This window comes from Ricinus communis, chromosome 1 (assembly GCF_019578655.1).
Source record: "Ricinus communis isolate WT05 ecotype wild-type chromosome 1, ASM1957865v1, whole genome shotgun sequence".
Classification (NCBI taxonomy): Eukaryota; Viridiplantae; Streptophyta; class Magnoliopsida; order Malpighiales; family Euphorbiaceae; genus Ricinus; species Ricinus communis.
The window spans coordinates 12,072,669-12,092,239 of record NC_063256.1 but is presented as its reverse complement, the minus strand read 5'-3'; the positions used below and the strand labels follow the sequence as shown (position 1 = coordinate 12,092,239).

Sequence of the window (19,571 nt, the reverse complement as noted above, 5' to 3'; positions counted from 1 at the left end):
TGGATTGAAATTATTAAAATTTTAGATTGTCACTATATTCTTTTATATTTGTCTTCTAAGAAAATTTGATAAATTTATAATGTTACAATTAAAATGAGAAAAAATAAATGAGGTATGTATCGCTAACGTCTCTCATTTAATGACATAGATTTCTATTTCTTAAAAAAAGTTTACCATGTAAACTATCTTGTCAGCTTTCCATCAGTGTGACCGATGGAAATTAAAAATAAAGAATTTAATATTACCATGATAGAAATTTAAAATTTAGTGTTACGACTTAAAATTTAAAAACTTTAGTAATATTAAGGCCTAAATTCAAGAACCATCAAAGTAATTTAGCTTAACTTTCTGTTTACTAATATTAATCTAGTTGAAAAATTATATGTTTAATAGACATTGAAGTTTAACATAATTATATTAGCTTTTTCCCTTTCTGTTTCATAATAATATTTAGTGCGTCTGGTTGCCTTTTATAAAATAATCTCAATTACAATAGATTATTGGGATAATTAATATATTTGGTAAATTAAAAAAATTATTAAATATTAAAATTATTAATTTGTTAAACTCCCAAAAGATAAAAGCTATAAAATAGTATAAAATTAATATATTTCAATACATATATAAACTTAAAATTAATAAATTATTATATAAGATAAAAAGATTTATTATAAAAATACAAACTAAATGCTTAAATCTTAATCTGGCCAACGATTAACAATAAAAAATCACACTCTAAATTAAATTTATAAAAATTTATTTTTTAATAAAAATATCATTTTTATTTATTTTCTTTTTATGCCACGTGTAAGAAAATTCTTTGAGATTTGATCAATTTGTTTTTAGATAATAACTATAGAAGTTACCTCGAATAAAATTAATATGTAGTTTAAAGAATTTATAACAAGAAAATTGATAGAGACAAAAAATTTAAGAAAAAATAGAAAAATAATTAATTAAAATTGATCTCATAAAATATACTACCTCGCTAATATGAAATTTATTTTAAAATTTTATTTATTTTATTAGAATTAAATTTAGTTATAATAAATTTAATAAAGTCAATGAGTTAAAATTTTTAAGTAAATTTTTATTTTAATTAAATATATAAATTTTTAAAATAATTCATTTCAACTAAATAAAATATAAAATATAGTGTCCAAAATTATGAACATAGTCCTCCTAACTAATAAAAATCTGTCCAAATGCGGCATCTAAATTCATTCTATTTTTTACCACATAAACACCTGCATTAGATCTTTAAGCACCTGAAAACACAAATAAATTATTAAAAAAAAACACAAATAATTAAATAAATTCTCATAATTTTATAAAATATTTTTTGACCGTTGCAATTTTTAAAATATCTTAAACTCCTATAAGTTTTTTAATACTTTATAATTCTTTACAGGATATGGTTGCAACTCCTATTAAATGTAAATAATATATTGATTTGGATTTATCAATTCCAATAATTTATTGTTATAATTAATTGAAACTTTTGTGGTAATATTTGAATTACCTAATTTGGGCTGCAAGATAAAGAATAGATTTTCATGATATTATTTTATGAACTTAGTTTGGCTATAAAAAATTAATATTTCATGATATTATTTATTATATATTTTATAATTATTACATACAAATTAAAGTTATTTTTACTATTACTGTTACAGTAGCTGTTATTAATTTTTTAAAGCTTAATTTAGCTGGAATCTCAATTAAGTAAAAAGAAATATTTTATAAATTATTTTGGAGGTGCCAACAAGATTTTGTCCACAAATTAATGCATTTATGATTTTAAAAGATATTATTGGTAGTGGGTAAAAATATTGTAATTAATTATTTAAATTTATATTTTATAAGGGTGAAAAAGTAATTTTATAAAACTTAGGAAAGAATTAAAACAAAATTATAGGGTCAAAATATTATAATATGAAATTCAAGGACATTAATAGGGAATGCGAGTGAGAATTTGCTTCTCGAAGATGCTTCGTGGAAATTATAGCTGCGTATTATCTTGGACGTTGATTGCTTGACTTCATTACTCATTTAATCCTTTTTTTGTCATTAATCCTTCTCCTATTGAATTCAATCTCTCAAATGATTTAGCTTCGTCTTCTTGTTCTCTGTCAGTTGAACAATTCTATCATACCCTACAAGGTTTTTTGTTTTATGTTTTCTAATCTTTGATATATCTTTTCGTAGAAGAAAATTGATAAACTAAAATTCAGATGGTACTCAATAGAGGAGTTAGTACAGTTGTTCTCTACATTTTTATTTGGTATTCTACTTCAAGTGTGGGTTCTGAAACTGATGTTGCATGTTTAAAATCTATTAAAGATTCATTGGAAAACCCTTATGGTCACTTGACTTCTTCCTGGAACTTCAACAGCAATACAGAAGGCTTCATCTGTAGCTTTTTGGGAGTGGAATGTTGGCATCCTGATGAGAACAAGGTCTTAATCCTCAGACTCTCTGGCTAATAGAATATGTATAGTAACCAATAAGAGCTAAACGTGTAAAGCTAGTGTAATGGTTTTTTTGTATATATAGCAAACATTGTAAGAAAACATGTTTAAGAAAAAATACAAACTCTTTTCCCCTTACCTTCTTCCTTTTCTTTTAGGGTTTCGACCCCTTTCCCTTACCTTTTTCCTTTTCCCATTTGATGTTCGACAGCGACGATGCACACAGTTGGTTTCGTCGACAATGCTTGCAGTGTGGCTGCCGTTTTTGTTTCTTGTTTCAAGAACATTGATGTGCTACTTGGAGTTGGTGAGCAAGACGAACAGTTGGTGAGCAGCTGGTGAGTAAGACGAACAGTTGGTGAGTCGGAAATTTCATCAAACAGTTGGTGAGCAGGATGAATTTTTTAATTTTGTTTGAATTCTACTAGTTGGTTGGGTATTTTTGTGTGGTATGATCACACTAGGCTAGCAAACTACCAGATAAACAGTATTTTTTGTGGCCTTGCTCGTTTCTCACTTGCTATTAAGGCTCCCATTACGCTGTACGCTGTTTCTTTGTAACCCATGTTGCTAGACACCAGAAATTCTCTTTTTCTTGTGAACCTTTTTCTTGGATTTATTTGGATGTTGAGTGGAACAGTTGATCCTGCAAAAGAAAGAGATGTCAAGCATATTTTTGTGGTAGAAAAAGATGTATATGTCTTGGCAAATGATGCAACTATAGCTATTACAGTAGTTGTTTTTTTTTAGACCATTTTGGGGTTGGCTTCTTGAAGCCTTTTGAGTTCCGGAAGAAGCGTTTGTTATACAGGGGCTCATTCTAGCCTTTTTGAGTGGGCAGTGATCCAGATCCATGATCAATTGTTAGAGCAGCTAATATACTCCACCACCATCTCTTCAATGGCTACTGAAGATTTTAGTTCTACACAAACTTTTAAAATCGATGATCAGAATAGTGAATACTACATCCACCTAAATGAAAATCCAACTCTCATGTTAACCTCCTCTCAATTAATTGGCAACAACTATCATAGCTGGGCATGATCTATAAGGATGTCTTTAATTTCAAAGAACAAATTTCGATTTGTTAATGGTTCAATTAAGGTTCCCAGGGAAGAGGATCCTTCTTACAACGCTTGGTTGAAATGCAACAATCTTATGCTTTCTTGGTTACAGAGGTCCCTTAATATAGAAATTGGGTAAAAGTGTAATGTGGTTGGACTATGCATATGATCTTTGGGCAGACTTATATGATCGCTTTTCACAAGCAGACCTTATAAGGATTTCTAATCTTCAACAGGAATTCTTCTCTTTGCAACAATGTAACCTTTCTGTTACTGCTTATCATACCCACTTGAAGATCTTATGGGATGAGATATGTAATTTGAGACCTCTACATGCTTGTGAATGTTCTACTAATAAGTATAGGAAACAAGATTTCATCCTAAAGTTTCTTAAAGGGTTAAATGAGAACTTTTCTGTCCAAAGGTCTCAGATTCTTATGATGAAATCAATGCCCCCTGTGAATAAAATCTTTGTTATTGTGATTCAACATGAAAGGTCTTTGAGTGCTGCTATAGTTTCTTATTACTCAAATATACTGCTTACTGGGAAATTCAATATGAATATTGGAAGTAGAGCAACCGGTTTTAACCTTGGACATAATCAACACTTGAAGAATATGAATGGTTTTAGGCCGAAGATGGGAAATCAACAACTCAACCTTGGTAATAGTGAAAAGAGATTTTTTGGCAATTCTGGAATTTTTCCAAACAATGGGGCCAAGAAGCGTACCTGCACTTTTCTGTGGAATGTATGGGCATCTTGTTGACAAGTGTTATAGAAAGAATGGATTCCCACCGGGATACAAGGGAACAAGCAAGAATTTTCAGAATTTTACAAACCAGGTTGCATCTTTTCCTTATGACAATCATAATTTTTTAACTACTGAACAGTTGGAATATCATATGAATTATGACAATCATAACTCTTTTAACAAATTTGGTGATGATGGTCCTATTACTTTTACAAGGGATCAGTATAATAGTTTGATGTTAATGATTCAAGAAAAGGCAGTTAATTCTTAAAATGCAGCCAACTCTCAGATTAATGCTTTATCCTCTGTCTTCGATCCTATTACTAAAAAAGGTACTGCCTTATGTTGTTATAAGCAATTCCACAATAGGAAATGGATTGTAGATTCAGGAGCTACCAATCACATTACTATTTCTCTCGGTTTTTTCAAAAGGCATTACAAAGTTCTTGAAAAATATTTGAAGTTGCCTAATAATGAATTAGTTTAGGTTACATGTATAGGCACTGTAGAATTATCACCCTCTTTGATTCTTCATAGGGTTTTCTACATACCAAACTTTGCTTTTAATCTTATCTCTACTTTGCAGTTAACCCAAAACAACCTTTATTCTCTTATTTTTTTCTTCCAAATTTTGTTATATTGAAGACATGAAACTTTAGAAGATGACTGGTATAGCTAAGCAAGTGAATGGATTGTATCAGCTTTTACAACAAGAAGATAGTGAGAAGTTCTTAAATTCATTTCCTGTTAGTTGTAATGTCGTTGCTTTTACTCTGTGGCATAACAGACTAGGCCACCCTTCTAAATAAGTAAGGAAATCTCTTGATAAGTTTCATAATACTGTGATTAATGATAATTTCTTTGAATGTGAAGTTTGTCATTTGGCTAAACAAAAAAGGCCCACTTTTCCTGTTAGCAATTCTTTTTCTACTTCAATTTTTGATCTTGTTCATTTAGACATTTGGGGCCCCTTTCCTGTCAAAAGTATATATGGTCATTCATATTTTTTAACTGTAGCTGATGACAAGAGCAGATTCCTATGAATTTACCCTATGAAGCTTAAGTCAGAAGCTCGACATTTAATCATTAATTTTTACCATCTTGTTGAAACTCAGTTCTCACTCAAGATTAAATGCTTTAGAACAGATAACGGGAAAGAATTTGAAATGACCGATTTTTACAAATCAAAAGAGATTGTTCACCAAACTTCCTGTACCTATACACCTCAATAAAATAGTATTATTGAGAGAAAACACCAGCATATTCTCTCTGTTGCATGGAGTTTAAGGATTCAAGCCAATCTCCCTCTTTGTTTTTGGATTGATTGTGTCCTGCATGCTAGCTTTTTAATTAACAGGACCCCAACACCAGTTTTAAACCAGTCTACTCCTTTTAAGATCATTTTTAAGGTCAAACCTTCTTATGATCAGCTCAAAGTCTTTGGTTATTTAGCATTTGCTTCAGTTTTACCTCATCCTACGACAAAAATGCATCAATCAAGTGTGTTTTCATTAGTTTTCCTAAAAACACTAAAGGTTACAGAGTATACAATTTAGAGGATAAAAGCATTTTTGTTTCTAGATATGTAATGTTTATAGAAAACAAGTTCCTGTTTAAAGAGATTTTTGCTACAATACCATCCAATGATGTTCTTATTCCTGTTTATCAAAATGAAAGTTTACTTGAAGATTTCAAAAGGGCAGATTCACACACAGTTAATCCACTCCATTCATCTACTGCTGAAATACAGTCTCTTCTAATTAATTCAGGTACTATTCCTTAACCCTCTCCCAGACCTACTAGAAATATTCACCTACCATCAAAATTTCATGATTTTGAAGTTTTTTTGCCCAAACCTAGAACCACACCACATCGTATTTCTCAAGTTCTATCTTATGAAAAGATCTCACCTCAGTACCAGTCCTATATATGTAATATATCAATATTACCTGAACCAAAACATTATAATCAGGCAATCTCACATACTTGTTGGAAACAAGCAATGGCTGAAGAAATAGCTGCTTTAGAAGAAAGTAATACCTGGGAATTAGTTCCTTTACCCAAGGGCAAGCAGACTATTGGTTGTAAATGAGTGTATAAAACAAAGCTTGAAGCTGATGGAACTCTAGAAAGATATAAAGCAAGGCTTGTGGCTAAGGGATACACTCAAAGGTCTGGAATTAACTTTCTCGATACATTTAGTCCTATAGCAAAGATCACCATAATTAGAACTCTTATGGCCGTAGTTGCTGCAAAGGACTAGAACCTTTGTCAACTTGATATCAACAACGCCTTTTTGCATGGTGGCTTACAAGAGGAGATCTACATGGATTTGCCCCCTGGTTTTCAACCTACGTAGACCAATACAGTTTGCAAACTAAAGAAGAGCTTGTATGGATTGAAACAAGTAAGCAGGTAATGGAATGAAAAGCTAACTGTTGCATTACATACTCAGAAGTTTAAACAGGCTGCATTAGACTCCTCTCTCTTTACCAAAGGTACTGGATCAAATTTCATTGTCTTAGCTATCTATGTGGATGATATTGTCTTAGCAAGTTCGGACATGACAAAAATTGTAAAGATAAAAAGATTCCTGCATGATACTTTTCAAATTAAGGATCTTGGAGAACTAAAATTTTTTCTTGGATTAAAGGTTGCCAGGTCTAAAACCAGTATTAATCTATGCCAGAGAAAATATACTTTAGACCTTTTGCAAGAGAGTGATTTTCTCGGAGCAAAACCAGTACTGACGCTGATAGCATCCACTGAGAAATTATCTAGAACAAAGGGGCAGGTTCTCAAAGAGATTACAGCATACAGAAGTCTAGTTGGCAAGCTGTTGTACCTAACCCATATTAGGCCTAACATAGCATATGCAGTACAACAGTTATCTCAGTTCCTTCAAGCCCCTACAGATATTCATTTGACCTCAGCTCATAGAGTTCTCCGGTATTTGAAAGGGACTCCAGGATAAGGCTTACTTTTCCTAGCAACAGGTAATCTTCGGCTTAAAGCTTTCAGTGATTCTGATTGGGCTTTATGCGCTGATTGCTGAAAGTCCATCACTGGATTATGTGTTTTTCTTGGTTCACATTGATCTCATGGAAGTCAAAGAAATAACAAACAACTGAATATAGAGCTATAGCTGTAGTGACATGTGAGATACAATGGCTTCACTTTCTCCTTCAGGATTTACAGCTCTCCTTTTCTCCAGCAAATCTGTATTGTGACAACTTGTCTGCCATCAGAATTACCGAGAATCCTGTATGTCATGCGAGGACCAAGCATATAGAAATCGGTTGCCACCTCATCCGAGAGAAAATTCAACATGGAATCATCAATCTTATGCCAGTCCCTTCATCAAAACAACTGGTTGATTCCTTTACAAAGCCTTTTCCTACAACTCTATTCCAAGCTTCCATTTCCAAGTTGGGCATCCAAAATCTGTATGCTCCAACTTGAGGGGGGCTAATAGAATATGTATGGTAACCAATAAGAGCTAGACACGTGTAAAGCTAGTGTAATGGTTTTTTGTGTATATAGCAAACATTGTAAGAAAACATGTTTAAGAAAAAATAAAAACTCTTTTCTCTCCCAAATCTTGACACTGGCATAGGGCTCAAGGGCTAGTTCCCTCGTGGGATTCAAAAGTGCACAAGCTTAACAGGCTTGGACCTTTCCAATAATGAGCTTCAGGGACCAATTCCATTTGACATTGAAAAGATACTACCATATGGTACGTTCCTTGATCTATCCTCGAACAAATTTTTCGGTAAAATCCCATCAACCATTGCCAATTGCTCTCTTATAAACGTCCTCAACCTAGAACTCAACAGTCTAACAGGACATATTCCACAGCAAATTGGTGAGCTCAAGCGGCTGAAAACCTTTAATGTCGCTAATAATCTATTGTCAGGGCTAGTGCCAACCTTTGCGGAAGCTAATTTTCCAGTTGAAATCTATGATAATAATATTGGACTCTATGGAGGGCCTCTGGAAAGATGCAGCGATGATCAAAGCAAATTTCTTTCTGTAGTCAAAAGTGGGTTTGCGGTTGGCTATGCGATCTCTGCAGTTTCAGTTGTAGTTCTGTATGTGTCGTACTTTGTGCCATGGCTGAACACAGGGAAGAGGAGTACCATGATCACAATAGCAGCAATGCTAATATCAATGATGAAGAGGAAGAAAAAGATACAAATCGACCGAGTAGTTAGTTTGTCTACTGTAGAAATTCTACGGCAAAACAAGGTACTCTATCACTATGATTTTAATTACAACTGCTTCATTTTCACTTCCATTATTGAACCTTTATTGGAGAAGCATATAATTAAAACAATTGGTCTGATCAATTTTGTTAAAATCTGAATTTACTTTTTATTTTTCTATGTTTTCACTTTATATATTATATTTAAAAATCATATAAATTAAAGATTAATATGTTTCAATTTTATTCTGTGATTTTGTTACATCTATATTAGATAAATAGTCCATTACAAGATTCAAGTTGTGTGCCCAATTTTTACTTCAAGTTGTTTTTCCATTTTAGATATATAAGATGGGTGAAGGTGTGTTCTTTATATACTAATGAAGTGAAATTCTCTTGTTAGATTTATAATTTAGAGCAGATGGTCACAAGATTGCACTACCCAGATCTTAAAAAAGCAACAAATAATTTTAGTGAAAGTAATATAATTGGGACGGGAAAGATAGGAATAATGTACAAGGCAACATTCCCTAATGGGCATTTCCTTAGAGTGAAGAAGTTGCATAACTCCTGCTCCCTTGGAGAGTGATTTGCATCAGAATTTAAGATACTTGGTACATTAAAGCACATCAGCTTACTTCCACTTTTGGGGTTCTGCAAAAAAATGAAAGAGAACTTGCTTGTCTACAAATATATGCCTAATGGAAACCTTTATGATTGGTTATATCCTCTTGAAGGCGAAGCAAAAGTCATGGAATGGCCTGTGAGAGTTAAAATTGTCGTTGGTTTAGCGGGAGGCTTGGCATGGTTACATCATGACAGTAATATGCTGATAATCCATCTTAACATAAGCTCAAAGTGCATTTTGCTTGATGAGAATTTCAAGCCTAAACTATCCAATTTCGAGGAGGCAATGATATTATGTTCTAAAGATGTTTCTTCTGTGACTGTTAAATTCTGGGAAGAGCCATTTATTAAGGAGGATGTCCTTAGCTTTGGAGTTATACTTCTGGAGCTGATCATGAGCAATGATAGAAGCAAAATGACTTGTTCATTAACAAATTGTGATGGGTTTCAGGATGAATGGTTAAATCATCTTTTGAACAGTTCTTCTAACTTCTATGATATGATTGATAAATCTTTGATCGGGCAAGGATTTGATGCCCAGATGTCTGAGTTTCTTAAAATTGCATTTAGATGCACTCAATCCATTCCAGATCAAAGACCAACCATACGCTAGGTATACGAAGGGATAAGACATATAGCAGAGAGATATGGCCTAATTGATGATTGTGAGCAACTAATGCAACCTGAAACGACCAATTTTAGTCTTGAAGGCAGAGCTAATGAGATTGAAATAGCTGAAGCCTAATTGTTGAGGATACAGAACCTGGACAACAAACACAGGGACCAAGGAGTAATACCCAACGGTCCAGACCTCAGGACTGTACAACAAAAAGCTATACAAAGGCCTGTATAGCAAAAAGCTGTACAAACACTTCATCACAGGCCTAGAATTAAGGGAAAGGGAGCAACCTTTCTTCCCTAAGGAAGAAAGGTCACTTCTACCTATCCCTAACAAGAAAGAAACGTTGACATAGGAGAATAGGAGAGAATCAAGCATCAATGTTACCGTTATTCATTACTTGTATATATAGGCATCACATAAACTTATAAATCTCAGAATACAGAATTGTACACTTCATCATAGATCAAATAACAATATCACATTTTCATCTTCTCCACACGGTATTAGAGTAGGATTGATCCTGTCATCATCTGCCCAATCAAACAATCAAAATCTTTTCATCATGGCTTCCAACGATCTTACCAAATTAACCAATATTGTGTTAAAAAGCAACCAAAACTACTTCGAATGGTCAAGGGCAGTTTATATCAGCCTCAGTTGCAGGAAGAAGCTAGGGTTCATCACAGGAACCCGAAGCAAACCACAAATAAACAATCCTAATAAACCATTAAAGGAGAAAATTGAGGCAATCGAAGAATTACAGACGACTGACCATATGGTCATGTCTCTCCTTACCAACACGATGGAGCCTCAGATTGCCAGATTGTGCATGCTAGTGACATCATCACAGGCAGTATGGGAAAAAATAAAAAAATTATACGGACAGGAGCAAAACTATGCTCATATTTTGAATCTGAAACAAGAGCTAGCACGGATAAAACTGAGAACTCGGTCCAACGCGAGTTACGCAATCGAAGTATTGACTCGGTGGAAGGAACTTCAAAGCTACCTCCCACCCACAACGGACCTAGAGAAAGCGAGGAAGAGAGCAAAGCAGGACTTAGTCTTTACTTACTTGGGAGGGCTTGATTCAAGCTATGAGGCGCTTAGGTCACAGATTCTGTTGTCCAGCGACCTCCCCAGGCTCAACACGATCATAGCCCTCATTCAACAAGAGGAGACTAGACGTGTGGCCATGGGGACAGTAAGCAACCAAGGAACAGAAAACAGAGCATTCGCTTCGCACTCGCGAGAGACAGCTTAGGTGAGGGTGATGCCTGTCAGCATTGATAGGTGTGACCACTGCAAGAAGCAGAGTCACTCCCACGAGCGCTGCTGGCATCTCCACCCATACCTTCGGCCGGCTCTCAGCCGAGGTGAGCGAGGGAGAAATGGAGAGAGGCGTGAAAGGGACGAGAGAAGAAGAGAAATGAGGTTTGGCGGCGTGGGCATAACGAACGCGTCTAACCCTAAGGGGTTATGATGCATCCAGCGGTTCGGATCCTTTTAATTCAACCCGACCCGATACTGCTATTTACATCCGACCCGAGCCCAGTAACCCGGCCCAGCCCAATAGCAGCCCATAGGCCAACCCGGATTTAAATCCGCCCAATCAACCGACCCGACCCGAATCCGGTCCAAAAGAAAATTGCCAAATTTCTCAAATGATTTCCCAACTTCAGTCCATTTTACAGCTTCAGCAGTCCCATGGGTCAGGTTTAGTATCCCAAAATTACAAAAATCTTTAAGAAATTCTTCAACATGGATTATTGACTCTGGTGCAACCGATCACATGACTTGAGATCCAACAAAATTACACAATTTTGTACATATCGATTCTCAACATGTGATCGTTGCAAATGGAGATCGAGTCAAAATTTCTAGTTTTGGCTCTTCTAATTTTTTTAATAATAATACAACACATAATATTCTTCTATTACCTAACTCTAGATCTATATTTATTATCTGTTGGTAAAATAACTCGGACTTTAAATTGTAATGTTATTTTCTCACCATCTATTATGATATTTCAGGATCGCATCACCGGGAAGACGATTAGTGAAGGATACCTTGAAAATGGATTGTATAATCTCACAGAATCTACCAACCAGTGTCTAGTCTCAACCAGTTCAGTCAATCACAGAATGTTCATGCATAGGCGATTTGGGCATCCGGTCGATAAAGTTTTAAATCAATTGTTTTGTCTAAAAATAGATTCTAGTTGTTGTGACATTTGCAAATTTTCAAAGCCTACCAGATTACCTTTTCCTTTTTTCCTCTACTATATTAGAAAAAATGTTTGATTTAATTCACTATAATGTTTGGGGACCTGCCCTCGTTACCTCTTACAATCACTTTCGATATTTTGTCAAGTTTATTGATGAGTACTCTTGTACCACTTGGGTCTACTTATTAAAAGGCAAAACTGAAGTGTTTTCTTGCTTTCAAAATTTTTTTCACTTTATTCAAAATCAGTATAATGCCAAAATTAAAATTTTTCGATCAGATAATGGCACTGAATATATCAATAAAAATTTCTCTGACTTTTTCTCTACCAAGGGAATTTTACATCAAAACCACTTGTATTTATACTCCCAAACAAAACGGTGTTTTTGAAAGAAAAAACTGTCATCTCCTCGAAGTCACAAGATCAATTCTCTTTCAAAATAATGTTCCTCATATGTTTTGGTCGGATGCCCTTCTCACTGCTGCCTACCTCATCAATCACTTACCTAGCCCCACTCTTAAAAATCTCATTCCTCTAGAAATCCTCAAGGGTAGAAAGCTAGAATTAGGGCATATTCGAGTCTTTTGGTGCACTACCTTTGTCTACATTAGACGTCACCATAAACTTGACAAGAGTTCTGTGAAAACCGTGTCCTAAGGTACTCCTCTGAAAAAAAAAAGGGTATAAATGTTATGATCCTTTTGTGTCATTTGATGAAAGTACACCATATTTCACCACCGAGTCTAACACCGCTTCTAGGTCTTCTACTTTGTTATTTCCAGATTACCCTTTCTTTTTTAACAGTTCAGTCTAGAATCCTCCATCCGAGAGCGAGCAGATTCCATACACAACTACCGAGGCCTCCCCTTCAAGGGGAGATAATGTCGTTCCCGTGGCAACTTCTTCAGGGGGGAAAATGAGCCACAAGCAGAAGAAATTGCCTTACGTAGATAATCTCGACCAACCAGACCTCCTACCAAGCTAAAGGACTATGTGTTCCACATGGTATCGTATCCTATTCACCACTTCATTAATTATAATTTTGTAACAAGTTCATATAGAGCATATCTAAGCAATCTCACATCACACACTAAGCCCACCTCTTTCTGTGAGGCTAACACCAACCCCAGTTGGCGTAAGGCTATGAAGGAGGAACTCCAGGCTTTAGAGAAAGATGACACCTGGGATCTTGTCACCCTACCACCAGATAAAAAACCGGTTAGCTGTAAATGGGTGTATAAAATCAAATACAAATATGACGAAACAATTGAAAGGTATAAAGCTCGGTTAGTAGCAAAAGGTTTCACCCAGACTTATTGAGTAGATTACCAAAAAACCTTCACACCTGTAGCTAAAATGAGCACTGTTCATATTTTACTGTTTGTTACTACTAACTCAGGGTGGAGCTTATTTCAGATGGATGTTAAGAACGCATTCCTTCAAGGGTCTCTAGAAGAAGAGGTGTACATGACTCTCCCTCTAGGTCACAAATCTACCTCTGATCTATCCCTAGTATGTAAGCTAAAAAAGGCGATCTACGGATTGAAACAATCACCAAGAGCATGATATGCCAAGCTAAGCCATTTTCTATAACGAATTAATTTCAGCAAATATGCTTCTGATTCCTCTATGTTCATTAAACACACTCACACATATATAATCGTCATCCTAGTATATGTGGATGATATTATTATAACAGGCAACAATAATAAGGAGATTGAAGAAGTGAAACAGAAATTAAAAAGAGAATTTGACATCAAGGATCTTGGTCAATTGTCCTACTTTCTCGGAATAAAAATAGTCAAATCTCATAAAGGTCTATTCCTATCTCAAAGAAAGTACGCCCTTGATTTGCTAAAGAAAACAAGAAAAATAGGAGCCAAACCCATAAGTACCCCGATGGAAACTAAGACAAAACTCAACTTAGAGGATGGTGAACCCCTAGATGACATAGGTCACTACCAACGTCTAGTAGGAAAACTGATTTATTTAATCGTCACCAGACTTGATATCAGTTATGCAGTCAGTATGGTTAGCCAATTCATGCATGCTCCCCATACTTCCCATTTAGACGCAATTGATAGAATCCTCAGATATCTTAAGAGCATCCCAGGCCAAGGTATTTGGATGAAAAATAACCATAATGCTAATACTATTACAGGGTTCTCTGATGCAGATTGGGCGGGAGGCTGTGACAGAAAGTCAACATCAGGATTCTGTACCTTCGTCAGGGGAAACCTAGTAACCTGGAAAAGCAAGAAGCAAACAGTAACCGCAAGGTCCAGCGCTGAAGCCGAGTATCGAGCCATGGCATCTACGGCTAGCGAGTTTATTTGGATTAAACAAATGCTTAGTGACATGGGCATAGAATGCAAAGGACCGATGGAAATGTACTGCGACAACCAAGCAGCCAGACACATCGCATCAAATCCTGTTTTTCACGAATGAACCAAGCACATAGAAATTGATTGTCGCTTCATAAGAGAGAAAGTTCAATAAGGAGAAATTGTAACCCCATTTGTCAAAAGCCATGAACAATTGACAGATATATTTACAAAGGCTTTGGATAAAGCAAGTCACTAGAAACTCCTTAGCAAGATAGGTTCAATTAATTTGTTGGAACCCACCTTGAGGGGGAGTGTTGAGGATACAGAACCTGGACAACAAACACAGGGACCAAGGAGTAATACCCAGCGGTCTAGGCCTTAGGATTGTACAGTAAAAAGCTATACAGACACTTCATCATAGGCCTGGAATTAAGGGAAAGGGAGCAATCTTTCTTCCCTAAGGAAGAAAGGTCACTTCTACCTATCCCTAACAAGAAAGGAACGTTTACATAGGAGAATAGGAGAGAATCAAGCATCAATATTACCGTTATTCATCACTTGTCTATATAGGCATCACATAAACTTGTAAATCTCAGAATACATAATTGTACACTTCATCATAGATCAAATAACAATATCACATTTTCATCTTCTCCACACTAATATAACAGAGCAAATTTCTGTCCAGCTCTTACTTTTCCTTCAATATTATTCACTTTGGTAATGATCATCAGTATCATGCTTTTTCATGGTAATAAATGTATAATGACCTTTGAGCATAACTATGTTTCTGAGTGTAGTTTAAGGTCCATATTTAAGTTTTCGTATCAGGCTTCTGAGTCCTGCCTGGTGGGTATGTTCGTAGTTCATTTTTTAAATATCACTGCTACATTAGTGTTCTGCAACCAACTATATATTGTTTTAAGCAAATGTTTCACTAAAAATAGGTCGTTAATATATATGAAGAGTCCCCATTCAAGAAGCCTGCCTTAAGATTAAATGAAGAGAATAGAGACAAATAGAGGCAGCAGTCTTGCCGTACCTTCCACCACAAGTATAGTCGCTAGCTGAAGTAAACTCTGAACATCATAAAATAAAAGTATTCCATAAGCAATACAGTAACGGCTGCTTTCTATTCTATGAAAAAAAAGAACAGCATTTATTTAAAACGAAACTTAACCATCAGGAGAGCTTCTCAGAATTACTTGGAAATTTACAATCCATTTCCATCTGTTTTCATTATGTTGCTGGTAGCTATTAAGGGTCAGATACAACCTTGTTTTGAGGTTTACACTCAGCGTTCAATGGACCTTCCTATCTCTTTACTTGTAGACTTTGGTTTCTGTATGCAGTAGTAGACTAGCTTGACTTTGCTTTTCCACCTGTGGTAGGGTAGCTACCTTGACTTTGTTTGTAATTGTGTCATTTAGAATCCCTGACTTGAAGAGAAGAACCAACTCCTTCAATTCAAGATGTTCTAAATTCTCAATTGTCTGCAGAAATATATCTTTCCTTTTAAAACCAGCTCTCTGCTGGCCTTTCCATCCATTTTTCTTTTGCAAGTTTTTCTGTTGGTAGCATCTTTAATTAAGATTTTCTGCTAAATTTACACAATATTTTTCTGCTTACCTTCTTTTTGTCATTACTGTGTACTTTTATTCCAAGTATGGAAACTGAAACTTATGTCACTTGCCTGAAAGAATCCTGTAAACATCATCCTTGGAAATTTGAATTCAAGCAGGGGTTTATGATCGGTTATGCAGTCTTTGCTGTTTCTGTGACATTTGCTTTAATGGCCTGTGACATACCTGCTTGGATGAATTTCAAGATCAGGAGCAAGAATTTGTTGAAAATCAGGAGTAAGGTTCTAAATATGATCAGGAGGAAGAGGAAGACCAAGATAATAGACTCTGATCAAGTGACAGATTTCCATACTGTGGATAATCTACAAGATGGTGGCAAAGAGGTACTCATATTTCATGTTTCTCCAATAGTTTTCAAGTTGTTGTCTTTCATTTGGTACATCCAGTACATCTAAAAGTGGACAAGAGTGTCAGGAAGTTTTACTCGTGCACTGGGGGACTAGGCATTTGTTTACTGATGTGAAAATAATTAAGCTATGGCCTAATCAACTTCATAATGTTATATTCATACTAGACGCTTCAACTTGGTACAATTTTGAATAAGCATGCCTGCCAATTTCCTTTTCTTTTTGTAATTATTGGGTTAGAGAAGCATGTATTTTAATACTAACGAAATGAAAGTTTTTCATCCTAAGATTCTTAGGTTACAAAAGGTGGTCACAAGATTGCCTTACACAGATCTCAGAAATGCCACAGACAACTTTAGTGAAAAGAATATCATTGGATTGGGAAAGATGGGGATAATGTTCAAGGCAACCCTCCCAAGCGGACATTTCCTTCCAGTCAAGAAGTTAAACTACTCCCAATTCCTTGATGAGCAGTTCATAGCAGAATTAAGGATACCTGGTGCAATAAGACATATCAACATAATTCCAATTGTCGGATTCTGTATAAAGTCAAAGGAAAGGCTTCTGGTTTACAAATATATGCCAAATGGTAGACTTTATGACTGGCTACATCATCGGCAAGATCAGGTCATGAATTGGCCTTTAAGGGCTAAAATTGCCATTGGGTTGGCAAGAGGCTTGGCATGGATCCATCAAGGTAGCTACATTCGTATAATCCATCTTAACATAAGCTCAAAATGCATCTTACTTGATCAAAGTTTCGAGCCTAAGTTATCGAACTTTGGAGAGGCGATAATCATGATTCCAACTAAGAGTTCTAGTGAGAATACTGAATTCTGGGAAATGGCGTTCGTTAAGGAGGATGTCTATAGCTTTGGAATCGTTCTTCTCGAGCTGATTACTGGGGAGGATTCAAGCAGAATGACTAGTACTAGTTCATCAAACAGCTACGGTGACTCACCAAGTGAATGGGTTAGTCATCTTTTTGACAGACACTCTTCTACTTCATATGATCTGATTGATGAATCTGTTTCAGGGTATGGATTTGACGATGACATTCATCAGTTCCTTGAAATTGCATTTAGTTGTGTTCAACCTGTTGTAGATCAAAGACCGACAATGTTAGAAGTGTATGAACAGATAAAAGATATAGCAGAGAAATATAGCATCATCAATGGTTCTAAGCTACTTACAAAATGTGAAATATCCACTGCTAGTCTCAAAGGAAAATCTGTTGAAATTGAAACAGTAGAGTCCTTAAACAGGTGAAATATATGTAGCACATAGGACCCATTGACTAAATATGGTACTCTCCAGGAATTTTTTTTTTTTTTTCTTATGTCTTTTATTTACAAATTGAGTATAATAATTATTTATTCCTTGAGAGTATTCAAAGACATTAAACTTAAGATGTTGGCAGTGTATAATATCTTACAGTAGACCTATTTCCTGTATAGTAACTTGTAACCCCTTGAGTTGCATCTTTTATGAGTATTTTTTATTTAATTTTCACATTAACATTAAGATTAGCATAATTTGACACTAAATTGCTGTAATTTAACATTTCATACTTTTGGCATTTTTTAATTTTTGTCTTTTCTTGTTGATAATAACTCTAGCAAATTTTATAGTTACCTAGTATTATTTCAAGATATTATTTTTCTATAGAGGTGTTTTGAGCTAAATTAATTAAATATATTCGTTTTTTTTTTTTTTGCATGAATAATTGTTAATTAAAAGGAGAAGGTATATAAAACAAAACCGCACAATCCGACCAGTAATTATGAGTTAGATTGAATTGACTTTTCATTTTTGTGGACTTGATTAGATTCGTAAATTTTCTATCTGTAAATTATGATTTGAATTGAATGTCTACTAAGTTGCACCAAACCAATTCATGAACACCCCTATTTGAGAGCAATGTAATCTTAATTAACTTGTTGGCAACTTATGATGAACCAACATCATGTACCAATAAGGAAATTATTTACTTGTAATTGTTAATTTACGTGAAATGGTTGCTTCATTCTTCTCCATATTTGTATAGGACTACAACCTTCTTTCTTACTCCATGCTTTTATAATTTCATTGCTTGGTTCTTTTGCTACTGAAACTGACCTTGCTTGCATAAAATGTATTAAAGGTTTCTTGGAAGACCCTTTTGGTTTGAAGTCTTCATGGGACTTCAACAGCGATACAGAAGGCTGCATCTGTAGATTTACAGGAGTGGATTGTTGGGATCCTGATGAGAGCGAGGTCTTAAATCTCAGAGTCTCTGACATGGGTCTCCAGGAACAGTTCCCTCGTGCGATTGAGAACTGTACACGTTTAACAGGCTTGGACCTTTCCAATAAGGAGGTTCAGGGACCAATTCCTTTTGACATCTTAAAAATACTACCATTTGTTACAATAGATCTATCATCCAACCATTTCTCTGCTAGTATTGCCAATTGCAGTGATCTAAATCTTCTTAAATTGGACCACAACCGACTAGCTGGTGAGATTCCACCGGAAATTGGTCCTCCCAGTTGGATCAAGGTCTTTAGTCTCTCTAATAATCCATCATCAGAGCCAGTGTCATTCACAGTGTGAAGGACCTTTGAAAAAGTGGATAGACCATTCAGGGAAATTTCATTGGAGATTCGATTATTCGTTCAAAAGTGGTTCTGGGATTGGCTATGCGGTTTCTGCAGTTTCAGCTGAAGTTTTGTATGCATCCTACTGTGTGCCTCAGGTGTATATGGGGAAGAAGAATGGGATGATCGAAATACCTGCAAAGAAATGATGATGAAAGTGGAGTTTGACCACCTGGGTAGCTTGTCAACTGTTTTTGTTGCTACTGGAGAAAGATTATTTAATATATGGAATGGCCAATAATGTAATTGGAAATGACAATGTTGAAATAAGAAATTAGATTATTTATTGCATCAGCCTTTTCTTCCTTATTCATTAATCAGCCTGCTTTTGTAAACAGGATATCAGCTCCAACTCCTTTCCGTAAAGAAAATCATCATGTTTGTTGTGTTGTTCCGTTCATAGGTCCCAAGCCCTTCTTAGAAAACCCTCCTCCATCTCCTTAAGTGTCCTACTTTACTTAACTTATAGTATCAGTCCTCCAGCCTATTGAAATTCGTGTTTTTACCGGCTTGAATCTAAAACTGCCAAATCGGAATCCCAGAGTCTACCACTTGACCATCACCTTTGAGACACTAATCCAATTATTATATTAGCTTTGAAAATTACCCTAGAAAGGCATTACTGTATACAGAAATAAATTTTAACAATAA

At 35.2% G+C, this 19,571-nt stretch overlaps 1 protein-coding gene across 2 annotated transcripts; it reads left to right on the top strand.

The window, feature by feature from the left end:
* The first annotated feature begins 7,909 nt into the window (after window positions 1–7,909).
* LOC8279667 (probably inactive leucine-rich repeat receptor-like protein kinase At5g48380) lies at window positions 7,910–18,598 on the top strand. Of its 2 annotated transcripts, XM_025159219.2 has the most exons (4): window positions 7,910–8,535; window positions 16,036–16,260; window positions 16,573–17,256; window positions 18,428–18,598. In XM_025159219.2, exons 1-4 carry the CDS (start codon window positions 8,428–8,430, stop codon window positions 18,452–18,454), a joined length of 1,044 nt encoding a protein of 347 aa, XP_025014987.2. In that variant the 5' UTR covers window positions 7,910–8,427; the 3' UTR covers window positions 18,455–18,598. The 2 variants fall into 2 exon arrangements, with proteins under 2 accessions (XP_025014987.2, XP_025014986.2); XM_025159218.2 differs by lacking the exon at window positions 18,428–18,598 and having other exon boundaries at window positions 7,911–8,535; window positions 16,573–17,615.
* Window positions 18,599–19,571: the final 973 nt, after the last annotated feature.

Bases quoted from the DNA above. Each gene is read 5' to 3' on its own strand.
- LOC8279667 (XM_025159218.2), top strand. From the start codon at position 8,428: ATGATCACAATAGCAGCAATGCTAATATCAATGATGAAGAGGAAGAAA. The intron at 8,536-16,035 runs GTACTCTATCAC...GAATTCAAGCAG, and splicing joins AAATTCTACGGCAAAACAAG to GGGTTTATGATCGGTTATGC. The intron at 16,261-16,572 runs GTACTCATATTT...TTTCATCCTAAG, and splicing joins TACAAGATGGTGGCAAAGAG to ATTCTTAGGTTACAAAAGGT.